The following is a 17,577-nucleotide window of genomic DNA, read 5'->3' as shown; positions in this document are numbered from 1 at the left end:
TAATGACCTGAAAGTTTCCAAGAATTAAAAAAAAATTGCTTTTAAATATTAAGTACCTATACTAAAGGGGTAAAATATTAGATTAATGACAACATGCATAGATCTTTAATGAAAAAAGGAAGTAATAGAAACACAGTTTGAAACATATGACCCAGTAATCTGCTAATCATCCAAACACATGGCAGTAGTGTGGTTAGTTTAGTCAGCAAATTCCTATTTCCATATTCAAAAGTTGTGTCCAAATCATACCAGATTCCAACGAATTAAGAATCAAATGTGAGTTCCTTTAAAAATCTCACAATAGCGATTAACATCATTTTTGATCGATACATCCTGCTTTTATTTCATTCAAAACACTGACACAAAGTGATCTTACTATCGAAGTCCCCTTTTTCTGATGATATTTCAGCAAAGCATTCTCTGTTCTTAAGTTTTTAACACTGTGAGAACCACCCCAGTATTAGCCGTGTTTTAGGTAACGCAGATGGCTATTTAATGTGTGTATATCAACAGCTACCTAGTTATGTTGCTATGAGAAATCTCCACACCTCCATTTTTGGATTAACATAGGTAAGACATATAGTAGAAGGATATTTCCCAATTCAAGCGCAAAACAGACAAGTACAATTGATTAAACATGCATAAACTAATTATTTTATTCACATGATGATAGTCAGTTTGTTTTTGCTTATAGGATTTTGCCATTGGGATATCTAAATATATATTGAATAAGCAGATCACAGGGAGTACTGCCACATAGCTGTGTGTTGAGAATTTTGCATAATGTTGTTAAGCAGCTCTTCATTAAGTATACTTCAGTAAGTCCTAGCAGCAAGCAACCTACATGTACAGAAAATTTTAAAAGGAAGCTGTAATATAAACTGAATCCATCAGAAGCAGACAAGAAAAGAGAAGACTGAATAATCTTTAAAATACAGTATCAGAAAGAATGAAGAAAGAAACAATGCTTAGAGTTCTAAGAAAAATGAGAGAAAAAACAGGAAGACTGTGCCAGGAAAACTTCATTTTGGCTACATGATATTAAACAGACCATATTTTTAAGCAGTAAATAAAAAAAAAATTGCAAAGATATATGTTGCTTGTTGCAAGCTGTTTGCTCGCAATTACAACTGCAAAGATATGCTGCTGCTCCTAGTGAAGGACTGCACAGAGCACATTTCCCTGGATAAACCATAGGAAACCAATGAAAGTGAATTTGCGATATAATTTTTCTGCATAAGGATGCACACAAAAGGGGTGCTGTACAGGTACAAACATTGCCAGATCATTTATTTTCCCATTTTTTTTCAAAAAGCTTACACTCCTTTTTTATAATCTCTATTGTAGAAAAAACCCACAAGCAAAAAAATAAAGGTTGCAAACCAAACCTAAGGACCATTCCATGGCAAATTTAATTTTCTAAGTAATATTTTATAACCCAAACTAAAAAGCTTTTTGATCTCTGATTGATAAAAAGTACTCAGGTACATTACCCTCATCTTGCTGAGGTTTCTGTAGTCATAGTAGCTCTCATACTGTTCTGCAATTTTCCTGCATAAGATAATGCCATTTTCCCAACACTGCAAGCAAGTAAAAGATGTTCAGTAATTTCAAAGCAACTGTTTGACAATTTGTGATTTATTAGTGGTCTGTTCTTTCTATACTAAGTCACACTTCCAGTAACTGAAAATACTTGAACATATTGTCCACTAGACATACTGATAGCTGCTGAGTAATACTGATGTACTGTTTGAAGGATGGAAAAATATATTTAGAGACTTGTTTAATAAATGATTCTTACAAGACTATCACTGCACAAGATATAAGTCATTGCAAGAGCGATAGACATCCCTTTTGATACTACATAAGAGATTGGTTCAACACAGTATGATTTTTACATTTTAAAATTGTATTCTTAATATATCCTCCCTAATTTTTGTAATTGAAAAATATTTTGTTGCACCATACAAGTTAAACTCTATAAGCTGATTACAAATTTTTTTTAAAAAACTGATGATCAACATCAGTTTGATTACATTTGCTAGGCGTACATGGGTATTGCATTAGCTACACAAAATCGCAATGAATTGCTTGTTTATCAGCAAGACAAATCATCACACAAAGTGTCTATAAAATTTTAGACTACAGGATAATTAGTGTCGCTTAATTCAGAATAAGCATTCTCAGTGATGACAGTGAGCTGTGGTCCCCAAAACCCATTCCTTTTTAGAGATTCTGCAATTGCTATTCTAAAAGATATAACATGATTTAGAAGGTGTAAACATAGTCCTAATAGACCAGAACCCTGAATTTTTTCCTCACTTGGTCACTAAGTGAATTTCATCAGCTTTATATGGCTCATTTTTATCACCTTTAAAATGGGGAGAACTTATACTATCTTTTATAAAGTGCTTTGACAGTTACAAAGTTAATTGCTACACAAATGCAAATTATTCTCACAGGTAAGTGTGGGATTTCTAGGATATAAACGCAGGATTGGAAGAAACCGACTGTGTCACTAAGTAACTGCTTAATCAGGCAATGACAAACACTTCCCATCTATACGAGAAAAGACCTCAACCCTGGAAGTCACGTCCTAAAATGAATAAACTATCCCTTTCAGATCCACTCAGTAAAATAGGACCGTTTTACCTTTCCCCTATCAAAGTTTTGAATGATGGTCAGATGGAGACACTCTTTACGTTGCCACTCTGTTTGCATGGGGTAGTTGAGAAATTCTCTCAGTGGCCGATCAGACCACTCCAACAGCTCATCATACAGCAGGAGCGTGTAGGCAGCCTCTACAAAACAAATTATAGCATGGTACTTACGAACACCAAACATAACCAGCCAAACAAAGTACACAGAAGTGTGAAGGCTCCTGATGAGATGCACCTTTTTAATGGGTAACTGATTTATTTCAAGTATAAGACAGATGGTAGTGCTCGTTTTGGACAGAGTTACTATCTACAGCTAGAACAAATTCAGCTTACAATTTTCACACACTATTTAACGCGGAGTCACTGGAAAAGTTTTCCTGGAGTCTGACAATACAAAGGGGACAGAGAAATTAAGAAACAATTTCCTGCTTAGCCCTAGTCTCCCCTACTGCTTAGGAGAAACTTAATGGCTCTGTTGTCTGAACAAGGGAACAAGGACCAGAGGATGAGGAACATCAGTAAAGAAAAAGGAAAGAAGACAGATAGGACTGTGGACACAGTCCGAAAGAGATCAGGGCTGGGAGGTAAATGGAGAGGCAGATGTGTGCTTAATAGACTCCACTCTTTCCATAATAGAAATAAATCCCTCATAGCTGAGCCTTAACACACTACCATATCAAATAACTTAGAAGTGCACACACAATATATTTTTTATTTTTTAATTTTGGCTTTTTTTTAGGTTTGGAAGGAATCAAACCTATTGTTGCTCTCTTGTCAGAGAACTGTGTAGCAATCTTTAGATCATGGTTGGTAGAAATTACCTGGGAGTATCGAAATTACTATTATCATTTTTACTTTGATTTAAAGAATTCCTCAGAAACGGTACACTAAAACTAATATTAAACAAACCTCTCTATTGCAAAGTCAGACTTTGACCAATTATGAAACACCAGAATTACTACTGGTTATGACAATTCAATTTTGCTAACTGTGCATATGCATTATTGTTGTTTTCCAAGTTAGTGTTCCCAGTCTATTTTTCCACTCACAGGACCACTTTGCATGAGTGAGTCAGTAATAAGATGGGCCACATTCTGGAGACATACTGCATTGGAGAAAGAAGTTGCCTACTGGACTTATTTTATTGCAGGTTTTATAGGTTGTACATAAGGCAAAAAAAAACTATAAAGTACTGAAGTACTTTTTTTGCTAAGGTGAGGTTGCCTTAGACAACCATATCTTACCTCTGCATCTGCCATATGAGTTCCCATAAGAGAGGTGACTTAGAAAAAACTATGTATGGTTTGGTTTAACAGCAGTGTTCCTCTTACACATCCAGCTCAAGAACCCATGGATGAAAAACCATCACTGCAGCAGATGTTTGTGGGAGAGTGTGCTTTGAATCCCAGTGCTGTAAAATGCGAAGCATGGTGCAAAATGCTGCTGCTGCACTGCAATACATATGTGCAAGGGAGATGGCTGAAGTTGCACAGACAATCTTAATTCTGGCATCACACAGCTTGCAGGCTGCTTCACTGGTAACATCCTTTGTCATAGTTTCAAGCTACAGTTTGGTACTCAAAATGTGCAGCACATTTATATACCAATTTAAAAAAAAAAATCTGTGAAGTCGATAACAACAAATCGTTCAAAATCATAAGGAAGCAGAAGATAGCAGAGCATAAATACATGCCAGGATAGCTCACTACAACCCTTCCTTTCTAACTTGGCATCCCAGTCCTTCATTTTAACAGATTCTTGCCTGCCATACCAATATTTTTTTAAAAAAGTTATCATAAATGTATATAGAACGTTTCTCAAACAAGAATGGCCATACTGGACAACAGGTCTGAAGGGTCCTTCTACTCAGCACCCTATGTCTGGCAGTGGCCAGGATAACAAATAACATATTGGTACCTTTGGGAGAGGTCTGTAACTATTCGCTGTGCACCAAAACAGTAAGTAGAGATAAACAGCATTGACTCGTGATGTGGAAAATTCAATTTATACAGGAAAGATTCAAAAAACTAAACATTTCTAAGATGGATAGATACAAAGACAATCTCATTACACTTCTCAGATGACTGAGGGGACACAAGAGGAATCAGTGCATTTATGTGCTTCAGTCTCAAGAGAGTTATATTTATAGCTATAACTGACTGCTGGGTAAAGAAAGATTTGAAGCTACGTTTTATATTAAAAAGGACTTTTTTTTTTTTTTTACAGATGATTATTAGAGACAATCCTGTAAATCATACTATGAAAGGAGAGAAAAATTATTTTAAGGGCAAGCTGGCTTCATCCCTAGAATGAAACTATGCAGTTAGCAAACTAATGGTGCAACATGTAGGAATGCCACCAAAGTAGCAAACTTCTTTCCCTACTCCCATGTACTTTAGATCAGCTGATTTACAGAAGGTCTGTGTGTTGTCACTGATTAATAAGGCAAGGCAATAGACTACATAAGTGTGTTTTCTAGTGGAAAGACTGTGTCTATCCCAATGCCATGGGTGTGAGACAATCCTTCCTTAAGGCTCTCATGGGGCGGTGGGGGGGGAATTATCGGTCATGGAAACTACCATGGCAAAGAATGCAAAAATCACACGTGTTAATAATAAATACACAGGAAATACAACAAAGTCCTGGAAATAAATTTTGAGCAAAATACTGTTTAAAATAAGAACGGATGGTAAAACAATTAAAAAAATTAGGTTCATATCACTGCTGAAGGTTAACTGGACACATATTAGCAGCCAATGTAAAGGGAACTCAACATTCCTTAAAGAGTTACTAAGACCTGTTATGTAAAATCAGGAAATTAATAGTTTGGCATAAAAGCCAGCTGTGGCAAATATACTGCTTGATAATTGAAACTCTCTTGTGACTCACTACTGCCAGGTCACATGAGGAATTTAAAAATCTCTCCTTAATATATCCTGCTATCTGGTCTACACTTTAAACCCATGAACTGCAAAGGGACTGTGGAAGCTCCAAGCAAAGGATCTTTCCTATGGATAGCAGAAAAGGATAAGGAAATTTGCTGTGGCAGCAGGTACCCGTAGCCTGTTCACTAATGACCCCCAGGCAACTAATCTGCGTTTAAGAAAGAAAAAATTCTGGACAGATTCTGAACACATGCAGTTGCAATTGCAAACACTGGGAAAAAGACGGAGGTATATTATAAGGTCATTTAAATATTTTGGCAACCAAAGGTTGTTTAATTCAGAGATACTGATTTTATCTTCTCCAACAATTATTAATCGCATGTAGTTACCCAAATGAAGCGCACTTTATGTTGTATAAACAACAACCATGCACATTATGTTCTTATTTCTTCATTTAAAAGACAATGGCCAGCTGTGGCACTAAATTAGCATTGAGAAATCCTGAACGATAGTACTGCAAATGTGGTACGTGAAGATTCAGAAAGACATCAGCAAAGTGCTATACTTGTCATAGGTTTTAGGGACTTTGTTTCATCATTAGTAAGTGATATGGGTCTTCCTTTCTTTTCTTTTTTTAACCTAAAAGTTAGATTCTGAAATACAGCTGTGTAGAAACACCACACTAAATAGCTAACCAAAAAAGTATATAGGCTCAGATACTACCAAATGGACTCACAAAAATTTCCTCTAAACTTACTCCTCTTGGGTGAAGAATGACTGTATCACACATTTATTGCTAGTGCATATCAATAGTAGTCATTTACAATCAGCATGCCACAGCAAGTAGTAGAGTTGTGGGGATGAAGAAAAGCCATATTTTAAGAAAGATATTAACTGGGCACGGAAACTCAGCTGTTTCCTGGGTTGGTACAATCTGCACTGAGGATACAGCTTACAGGTTTGCAAAAGACTGCAAATCATGGACCAGTCCTAAACATCTTTTTCTAGTTTGTACTCAATTACCTGTGAAGTTTTGTGCTTTCAGATGTAGGTCATACAGCTTATGAATATAGCGAATATACATCTCTTCCTTGTTCAGTTCAGTCTTGTAAAAATTCTGCAATAAAATTGAATTTTGTAATGAAATGTAGAAGTTGATAAACATATGATAGTGGTTACAAACAAAAGACTTCAAACATAGTACTCTAGAAATACATGCATATATTTGAAAGTTTCACATGTACAAAGTCATTACATGGAACTGCAGTAATACAGTACAAAATAGTAAACAGAATAGTAAATTTTCAGGAGACAAGTCAGCATTCTCCTGAATGCTTTTTTTTTTTTTTAAAATTTTCATAGAACATACCAGAAAGAACCAGATAGAACTGAAATCTGATGGTTCTTTCTTTATAAATATAATCCATCCATAAAAGGCACCGATATATCCTTACTTCGGCCATTTAACATCTTGCTGAAAGCTTTATGTTGATTTTAAAATATTGACAGCACTCTGACTTTTGTATTCATATTTTAACAAAATATTTACTGCCTGGTATGTCTACTCTTCCTTCTGTCATAGCAAAATGCCAGAAAGACTTCGGTAGCTTTACGAAGAACTATTCATTATGGTAAACAGCATAATCCTGAATGAAAAACGTGATTTCTTCAGCCCTAACTGATGCATAAATTTTGCATTGCAGGATTGAAATATACAAAGTTGCACTCTAAAGTGATATCCAGAACAAAATTTCTAGAAGTAGCTAAAGATTTCTGGATGTCTAACTGCTATTTGTTGTTACATGGATAAAATATGGAATACAACATCAAAACTCTTTGTTCAAAACATTTGTTACTTACTTGCAAGCCCTAAAATAAAGTATGAAAAAGTTACAGGGAGAGGAGCACAACCCTATAGCACTGTTCACAACTATTGCTGTACTCGCTGTGGACATGCAGCTAGAGGCCCCCTGCTAGCCATACTTAACGTCCAGGATAATCTGCTTTGGTTAATAAAAATTTATAGGATAGAAGAATCTAGCACTGGTCCTCAATTTCTGTTCTATTATTCAAATCACTTACTATTTTAAACTCTAAGCACGTGGCCCAAATTTTTCCCCTATTTTATAGTATCCTTATTCTGTGCCACTGTTTCCTAAATTGAGTTGTTATCAAAGAGAAAGGTGGGAGGAACATTATGAAAATATCAAAATAGAAACTTTATAGAGAAAGTATTTTTTTAACTGACTTGAGAAAATGACTACATATCAATAGCTCTGTAATGACTAAAGGCCCCTTTAGGCCACCATCTGCCTTTATAATCCAAAGACTTCTCTTTTCCTCCCACAAGGTGTAGATCAAAAACAGATGCTTCTCTTTAGAAGAGAAAATGAAAAAAAATACCTGTTTGTATGTTCATATTTACCTGCCTGAAAAAAAACATAAGCTGCAACACAGAATTGTAAGCAATAACGCATAAAGATAAGACAAAATATGGCACTGAACTGCAGAAGTACTAGACTTCTCGGCTCTTACCCCTGAGCACTAAGGACTCCAGTACGTGTCCCAAGGCTAAACTATACAAATCAACTGGTTCTTCTCTGAAGCTCAGCTCTAACAGTGCCCAGTTGGTCTGTAAGGCAGACCACAGCAAGACAACCCAGTCACAGCTCAGGAAATATATCGTGCTAATAAAGGCGTCGTGGTTTTTCAACAAACTACCTCAAGACATGAAATATAACAGATGTAGTCTTCAAAAGGGGACGTGATGTAAAAAGTAGACTTCCTTAATTAATGAAGACCTTTTTCCCCCCGAGAAAAAACAGCTTGAAAACAACATTCAAACAGGCAATATGGACATGTGCTACTTAAATGGCATGATGTCATATGCCAGCATAGAGCATCACAGGAAAATGTCCTCTTTCTAAAAAGAAGATATAATTTTAAATTAATAGAACCTGAAATATCAGTTAAATATCAAACCCCAATGAGGACCAGAGAGACGCCTGAGAAAAACTCCTCAGTGAGTTACCAAAAGTTATTCAATGTACTTTCAAAGCTTTTGTACAGCTCTGTGATGACAGAGTTCTTTCATTAGAAATTTAACTTTCAAACTGGAGTTAGGTGATTCTTATGCATAAGGAACTAACTCCATTAGACACCTCTTAAACCAGCTTTTCCAAACAAGCATTACTAATGTGAAACCTACTGCAGATGATCCAGAGGGTGGGGAGAGTAGGAAAAAAGTTCCTACCTTCTCCTTTCATCTAAGTTATTGCTGCTGGTGCATACCCCTTCTGCATATTTCATGATGTGGCATAATTCCAGTTAATTTGATAACTTGGTTAACTTGGACAATTCTACTTTCTGGAAGAACAGCATACACCTCAGTGGCAAAACAACATAAAAATTCTCTTCATGCCAGCTGGTCCTCTTATCTTTGGAAGTCAGAATACCTTCAAAGTAGTGGTGAAAAATGAAATATGGCTTTCTCCTCTGGACTTCAAATAATTTCAATATTCATCTGATTACTCACTGCATGAAACATCTTTTGAGACAACAACCAGTTCACCCATCATACAGGCAAGCAAATGCCTTAAAATTTCTGTGCTACTTCTGTAATTGAAATTTCCTTTTCAAAATTTAGCATTTTTTGTTTCTCTAGTGTGCAAATAGTACTAAAATTTGTCTGAAAATTATTAGGATATGAAATCCGCTTTAGCCTGTAGAAGTTCTTGAAAATCCCATTAAAAAGTATTATGGTGTTTTGGGGTTTTTAAATATTTGGATTTTCTTTTTGTGCAAATCTTGGATTATTTGCTAATAATAGTTTAAAAACTCCTTAGTGATAGAATGAAAATAATCCAGGTGCTTTACAGAATTCAGATCATGCCAGATATTCTGACAGAAAGCCAGCTGCTCTACAGCTATGTAGTAAACACCATCCCTATTTACAGAGCACTATTTTCCTACTGAAGAATCCTTTATTCTCTTATGTGTAACTGCTACTTAGAAGTGATACCAAATTGTTTCACTGACGTCAAAAATGCAGAATTACAAGTCAGCTTATTCTGTTTTTTTCCCTAGCTAAAAATACAGCTTTCCAAAACATTCACCATGAAAATGGAAACTTTCCAAGGTTAATGGAAGTCAACAAACTTGTCAGTAGAAACTGGCCTAGAACCAAAATGCTTCTTGTAAACAAAAATGAAAGCTTTTTCATACTATAAATTTGCACTGTTGGTTTGTTGTAATGATGATAACATGACAAGAGGAGGTCTTGAGCAGCATTTCTGGCTCTTCTATTGGGAAGAGAATAGATAGCCTGCAGTCTTCAGAAGATATCCCATATAATATGTCATAAGAACCAACTTGCATCAGTTATTGGGGAAGAAAGGAAACAGAAGAAATCATGTAAGTTTTGTTGTGTTTGGGGAAGGAGGAAAGTCTTGCTTGTTTCTATGAACCCAGAGACCAATTAAACTTGGAAAATACTTTGGTCAAGTTTATCCAGTATGAAGAGACTGAAAATTAATAAAGCAGTATTAGAGACCTCTCAGAGCCCAACTATGAAATGCCAAGAAAGGCTAACTCCCCACTGTATCAATTTCAACCTGAAAAAAAAAATGAAATAAAAAAATCAGTGATCCTAAGTGCAGTATTTTTCTGTTAACTTCCACTCAAACTGCATCAAGAAGCAAGGTACCTCCTATTCAAATGTGTGGCTGTATACTAGAAAACACTCAACTGAAGCCAAAAAGGGAAAGAAAAAGTATTATACAAACCAAAAGGCTAACAGTGCAGCCAATCTTTTTGCCATCCACTTCCCCCATTTTCATGCAGTCCCTAAAACAGAAAGTAATGACAGTCAAAAGGAATGACATTTATCCTCTAATAGTGAAGCACACCTCAGAAAACAGACATATTTGGCTTGGCGAGCAGACTGAAACGATACAACCCAAAGGCATTTGGGTGAACAGCTGACCCGGGTGAGTAAGGGATTTCATGACTCCTTTTCTAGGACACTGAATACCTCAATCGTCAAGAAAGTCAATGGTTTTTTCTGGCTCTGTCGTCAATTTGCTAGGTGTCTGCTGGAGATCATTTGCTTTCCTCATACCTTGTGCTCATATCATGCCAGCAGAAGCCAGCATGGCTGCCAGAAGAGGCAGCCTCAGGAAAAGATACAGGTTAGGCAGCATCTTTTGCTGGTTTAGTTTTAGCCCATGTCAGTCAGACCACCACAGTGCAGCAAGAACGCTTGTGTTGGCACAAGGAAGAGGGTGATGTGAATGAGGGAATGAGCAGGGATGAGTTTGCTTCCTTCAGAGACTGTACATCTAAAGTGGTCATGGAATTACAGCATTAGTTCCTCCTCTGGAAAAACAGAATGACACTGATCTCCTCTGTAAGATGCTCCAAGATCCACCAAATTTTCCTCAGTAGCACTTTTATAATTAGTATTATCTATTGTTTGGGGAAACAACAGATCTGACTCCCAAGTCAAAAGTTAAAATGGAACCATGCAGATTTGATTATCACATAGGGAAAAACAGTCAGTATAACCATGCTTGAGTAAAAAAAACCAACAAAACCCCCCCAAAAAACAACAGGCAGACATCACCATGCAGTCACTAAAAGAAATTTAACGTAACATTAAAATATTCTTGCATCCATGAGCTAAACAATCATCCCAAATACTCTCATAACTACCAGTATGCACAATTGTTTTGAAAAATTGAGAGCCTTGGAGGTTGTAATCCAACTGATCCCTGAAGAGGAATAGCACTGCCAGGCTTCTAGAAATTAAGAGTTCAGCCCGTGTTGACAAAATTGCCTTCCTTTCAAACTATCAGTGATGACAGCAAATGGAGTACCAGGTCTCACCGTGTGTCCCTATGGAATTAGGGAAAAAACGTAACACTTAAGCTCTAGAAAGTGCTACAACTGATGGCAATGAGGAGGACTAAGCTGAAATCCGAAGTTTCTACATGGGCTTCAAAACTGACTGAGAAAATCCCTTTCAGTCTCCCACTCCTGAAAGGGAGTATACGTCTCTCATTTCTCTCTCCTTTGTTCATGTGGTACATTCAGATGCGAGCTCCTCACCCAGAGATTGTATCTTTGTACACATACTTACTATGCCGGGCTGACACTATAACTAAGCATGATTGACATAGTGATAAGAATTTTACATATTCTGTAAAACAACTGTCAGGTGATTAGTATTGAGCTCTGTGTCTCCAGACAGACTTGAGTCACTAGCCTACTGCCAAAAGTTCCTATATGCCTTGAGAGGAAACTCCTGCATGCCACTGGATTTTCATACCATGGGGAGGCTACTTGGTTGGTTTTCAGCCTGTTGACTAAGCAGCTGCTGTCAGAGATCCTGAGCACGTACAGTTGACGTGTCCGTGTGCAGTTGCCATTTGTGCAAGATCACCATATTTGCTTGCCTGCTAATATTTCAAAGATGACAACCCTACTTACAAATTGTGATAATCGCTCACCTGTAGTCCAGTAACCTCTCCATGAGGCGAGTCACAGTGGCAATTAATGAAACGCCACTTTCCCTCCATGTTTCCCGCTCAATTTTCTTCAGTAGACTGGAAAAAAAAAAAGCCAGAACAATTTCACTGTTTATTTTTAACTGTCACTATGACAACCACTCTGCTTTTACCAGTACCTTAATACCTTAGCAACATCTTTGATAGTTAGATTTTCTTTTACAAACACCCTCCCAAGAAGCACAATTTGCAAACAATCTCTTACCTAGGATAAGGACCAAAAAGTGGAATTCTAGTCCAGGAAGCATTGACAAAACAAATGATTTTTATATTAGCTGCATCAGGTTAAAATATATCAAATACCTAATTTTCAGAATATATGAATACCCCAAAGACTTAACAGAACTCTTACATAAAATTTATGTATTAATTTCATGCTGATAGATCAGAAAATTGGGGAGTTTAAAGATGTACCTAGAAAAGAATATTTATCAACTCAATGCACCTTCTCAATGGGACCTCAACTTTTTTAACAAAGATTTTTCCTCCTCTCCAATATTTCAGTACACATGAAATTTAAGAATGGGGAAGGGATTTTAATAAGATGATTCCCCCTCTTCACTTAATATTTCCTTCTAAGAACATACTATCATGCACATGTAAAATTCCATTAGCTTAAATTGTCATAAGATTCTTTAGTAAAAACTGTTGTGTTGAGTTCTTACACTAACGTAAATGCAGATTACACACTGAAGTGAAAAGACTTCAAAACGGTGTTGTAAGTGGAGCTGTCAGTAAAATTATACTTAATTTTCTTTCTGTTACAGGCCTCTGATTTTCACTGCTTAAGTTTATCAAATATTAATCATTTGGGCATGAATTCCCCACCTTTCCTCTCTGAGAATGCACAAGGAAATATTTACCTACAGAGCTCTGTTACTTTTAGGCTTTGGTGCAGGACCTCAGAGGGATGACATGTTCATGGAGATATTTTAGCAGTCTCCAAGAAAATGCACTCAGGTATGGTTTACTTAGAAGTCTCTGAGAAATGCCACACTCATATACTTAAGAGCTTTTTAGAGAGTTGTTAATAGCATCTCCGAACCTTCTGTCTGCAGTGGGCAAGCTGTCAGCTCCACTGACCTTCATCTATACTGAGCATGTTCAGTCTCATAAAACTCCTACGTCCAAATTTCACCAAACATATAACGGCGCCCAATAACTCCTACATGCCAACTGCACTAGCTATACACTCCAGCTCCGTTCAGCTCCTTACATACAGGGGGATGTCGCAGATGCAATTCTCCGAACTAAATCGACCTCAATGAAGCTGTGCTCTGCTGGAAGCAAGGAGGAAACATTGATCTTTATTCTGCACCCTTATATCGCTCTTAGACTCACTACTTCTCTTTAGGAGGCAATCGGATGTCTTCCCCTCACGTTCAGAGACTGGCTACCTGTCGTTGCTGGCAGAGACAGATGCCAAGGCCATCCGTAACCAGAAGAGGCTGAAGCACTAATCTGGCATCTCTGCTTTCCATACAGAATACAAAGGCTAACTTAATGTGCTTTTACACTCCTTATGTTCCTTTCAATACAAGTTTTTGTGTCTAACAAGAAATAGGAGTAGAGCCTGTTACATTATTAAGCACTGATTACTGCACTGATTTTTCCTTTCTACTGCCTTTCAACCCTGTGCTAAACAGGAACATTTCAGCCTAAATTCATCAAAATAATTACCTATAGTTCCTGTAGAAAAACAGCAGAAGTCTGACTTCTCTTTTAAAACAGATGGTTTTCATCTGCATTTGACTTATGCATGTTCTTTATAAACGTATTGGCATATTCATTATAAATATACAATTTCTACAAATGGGTTGTGTAGATATATTCAAAGTACTTATTCAAACTGACATCAATGTTGTCAGTTGAACAATTTTATGACTTGCCTTATGCCTTTATGCCTCCGCCTCTCCACCATACATCTTTCACCACAATGCACAGAACACACACTCAGAACACACAGTCAGAATGAAAGAGCTACTCAAATATATCCCTCAGCTTCCTCATGGCTATATCAAGATACAATTAAATTCCTGTTACTTACAGGTCCCAAAACATAGCCAAGATGCTATGTTCTACAAAGCCCACTAAGGGGGAATGAGCAACACAGAGAAACAATGAAAATGCTTCTGCCTATCCATGCTACTATAGCCTAACATCTGGGCTCACCTGAACAATTGTGGTCTGGTTTTGGGTTTAGTTTTTTGGTGTTTTTTGTTTGTTTGGTTGGTTTTTTTTATCTTGGGTTCCCAAGAATAAGAGAGTGGAGTGGGGACCCAGAGGATCAGAGCTTTCCAGGGACAAACACCAGGCTTAGAAGCATGTTCGGGCTAGCTCAATCATGTAGTAAGTGAATTTTATATGCCTAAGCCACAGAGTTATTCAGACCACTAACTCACAAGCGTCTGATCCTAGAGGTGCCGTAAAACATCTGGGTGTCTACTTCGGAGTACAAAGTCCTCCAGGTACCTCACTATAGCCAGAGGTTCCCTCATCTAGTCAGCTGGGTCAAAGTCAAGCTTTGCTGCAAAAGTTCAGAGATGAGCGAGGAGCTATCCAAACACCACAAAAATATTCAGAAGGGCTCCGAAAGACTCAGTCCAGACAGAGTCTAATGGACTGGGCAGCGCTGAATTCAGTCATGCAGCTGGGGGAAGAAATTAAGAAGACTGAAGACAGCACGGGAGAGGTAGCAGTCATCACTTCTTATATAATACCTTCATGGCTAGAGAAATCACCCACAAACTGGCAGAGCTCGGTATTAAATGCCTGCTCAGCTTGAATGTCAGCTCCAGTTTCTTCAAAGAGAAGCCTCATCATCAGGCACCCAGTGGAGCTCACTAGCCCAGGTTTTGTGCTTCGATAACGTGGCCACGTAACCTCCAAACCTGAAATGACTTGTGTTAGGCCAAACTGGAATACAGCTACAGAAGTAATAAACTGGCAGCATCCATCAGATTCAGAACAGAAGAGCTACTTAAGTATATCCCTTGGCTTCCAAGGATTTTGTTCTAACCACCAACTGTTTAATAAAGTGAAATTGTTCTTTTCCCTGTGCTAATTAACTCAGGAATTCAACTGCAGTGTTACAGTGTAAATGTAGATCAGGACACCTTTCATACCATGATTACACTGGGTAGCAATTACAACATCTAGTTTCTCATGATAGCAAAATGTTCACTACTCCACGCTTTGCAGCTCTTCAAATGACTTCAGGAGCTAAACACTGAGTGGTCACATTCAAGTCCCTAGAAAGACATTGATTCAAAACAAACAGCAGTCATCTTCTCCCTACTTTCACTATGTCTTTTCCTTTGATAAAGATAATTCCATTATAAGCAGTAAATTCTAAGCACATATTTTAGATATGTCCAGAGATGCTTATACTTTGTCCTTGAAAATAGATGTTCAGAGGAAAGATGCAGTGATTGTCTCTGGAAAAAAAAGCAGTTAACGTCAGAGCTGAGAGACTCAAATTCATTTTCTGACTCCGACAAAATAAATAAAAAGCATGACAAAATCTGAAAGTGTCACACCCACTGCAGTTACTAAACTATATCCAAAGTAGATGCGTTCATCCCCGTGGCTCCCAACTGTACCTATCAAAACTAACCATGCCAAATCTTCAGAAAGATCAGGTAATTTTGTAGCATTTGCTTTCATTAAAGACTACAAAACTACTGCTTGCTGCAAAACTATATCACTGTTTCACAGTTCTTGGGTACATACCACATCTCTGTCACTTCAGCCTAAACAAGTCTGCTTTCTTGCACTGTCTAAAGACACTTTAATATTTCTTAGTTTAAATTACCTATGGACGAAATAAAAAAAAGAAATCTCAGGCTAACTGACCCCATCCCCTGCATTCAGCTACCTAAACTGTCCATCTGATTTTAATAATTTTCTTTCACATACCCTAGAACACTCTATCATCCTCCATTTTAGATTAGTATCTTCTGCAAGCTCTCCTCTTGAGAGGTGTTAATGTATGGAGCCAAATCAAACTCAGATAAAAAACTAATGATAAAAACTATTTTTTCATAAGCTGGAAGTGAACTTGAGCAGTTACTCTGAAATTTCCCAAAGCGTTTAAACTTCTGTTACACCAGAACAGAAACAACAAGTACACTGATGCTGTGAGACATTTTGCAATTTAAATTACTATGACTATGTCTTCAGCATTTAGATTTATAAAAGGCTCTCACCATTTTTCACTGTATCTTGTTTAACACCCCCCAGTTAAACCTAACTTAAAATGGTAAAAAAAATTAGGAACTATATTTCATACCAATATGCTTTCTTGTAGAAATTTAAGTTATGTCAGTGACAGACATTCTGATGTATTTTGCACATGAGAATGCATTTAGACTTCATATTATAATTAGAGCTTTTCCCTTAATGACTTAATTTTGAAGAATACTGTATCACTAAAATATTGAAATCATCTTCCCTTTATTATCTTTATTCATATTATGAAAAATTTCATGAATAATTACAAGAAAGTTCTGCTTTAGCATACTGTACTGTTGTTTGCCATTATTTACCCATTTGCATAATATTCTGCCTAATCTCTCTACCCACTTTTGCTTTTGTAAATGATAAATATTTAGGAACTCTATTTTTTTCAACTCAATACATTACAGATTAGTATATGTTTGCTATTCACAGACACTGAGGTCTGAATGTTGTTGTTTCAGCAAAGACAACAGAGCTAAAACTAATATGTAAAGAAGAAGGAATGGTTAAGAAGCCATATAAACAGAAGAAGATCATGTGTTTAATAGTACTGAAGAATACACAGCTTGGAATCCTAAAGAGGAACAATACATCTCCCACTAAACACACGAGAAATAAGTGAAATCTTCCACTTCGGTGAAACTGAGTTCTGAGGAGCAACAGAGACAGAGTTCAGTTAGTTATTTTGTACCCGTACTCTCTGACAATCATTTATTTCGGTCAGTGGGATAACTTACAGGCAATCTTAGGGACTTCAGCATTATTATTAGCTTTTCCTATTAGATTGCAGTGATATGTCATTTATTAAAATATACTACAAGCTTAACAAGTAATTTATAAAAGAAAATAATAAAAAATATTCTTATCAGAATAAATAAAATTGTTTACATCAATCAAGAAATCAACAAGTGACATTACACAGACGAGTACAAGTTTCTGGCAATAGAAAATTACTTATTAAACAGCTTTTTGTTGAATTCTCATGCCTTGTTTTCTAAATGCTCCATTTGAGCTCTACCTGCACCCTATGCAATTATAAAACATTTCTTGCTATTCTGATTTTAAAATTAGTAGGTAAAGAGAATGTTCTGTGTTATAACAGATTTAGCCTTTCCCAATTCTAGCTGTATGCAAGAAGTACAGCCAGACTTTACAGATGCCATACAACACCATAAAATGTTTTATTCCTCAGATTTTCGGGGGGGGGGGGGGGGGGGAGAAAAAAAC

The 17,577-nt window shown here is 36.8% G+C and overlaps 1 protein-coding gene across 1 annotated transcript in view; it reads right to left on the bottom strand.

Moving 5' to 3' along the window:
* The window catches only part of DOCK4 (dedicator of cytokinesis 4), a 248,424-nt gene that overhangs the window by 26,147 nt on the left and 204,700 nt on the right, over nucleotides 1-17,577 (bottom strand). Inside the window, exons 35-40 of the mRNA XM_010574107.1 lie at nucleotides 12,317-12,343; nucleotides 12,055-12,150; nucleotides 10,330-10,390; nucleotides 6,569-6,662; nucleotides 2,653-2,801; nucleotides 1,494-1,580 (exon numbers count right to left, since the gene is read on the bottom strand). Coding sequence (XP_010572409.1) covers nucleotides 1,494-1,580; nucleotides 2,653-2,801; nucleotides 6,569-6,662; nucleotides 10,330-10,390; nucleotides 12,055-12,150; nucleotides 12,317-12,343 — 514 coding nt within the window. The remainder of the gene's footprint in view (nucleotides 1-1,493; nucleotides 1,581-2,652; nucleotides 2,802-6,568; nucleotides 6,663-10,329; nucleotides 10,391-12,054; nucleotides 12,151-12,316; nucleotides 12,344-17,577) is intronic.

This window comes from Haliaeetus leucocephalus, unplaced genomic scaffold, assembly GCF_000737465.1.
Source record: "Haliaeetus leucocephalus isolate CR32 unplaced genomic scaffold, Haliaeetus_leucocephalus-4.0 Scaffold406, whole genome shotgun sequence".
Classification (NCBI taxonomy): Eukaryota; Metazoa; Chordata; class Aves; order Accipitriformes; family Accipitridae; genus Haliaeetus; species Haliaeetus leucocephalus.
This window is presented reverse-complemented; position numbering and strand designations above follow the sequence as displayed.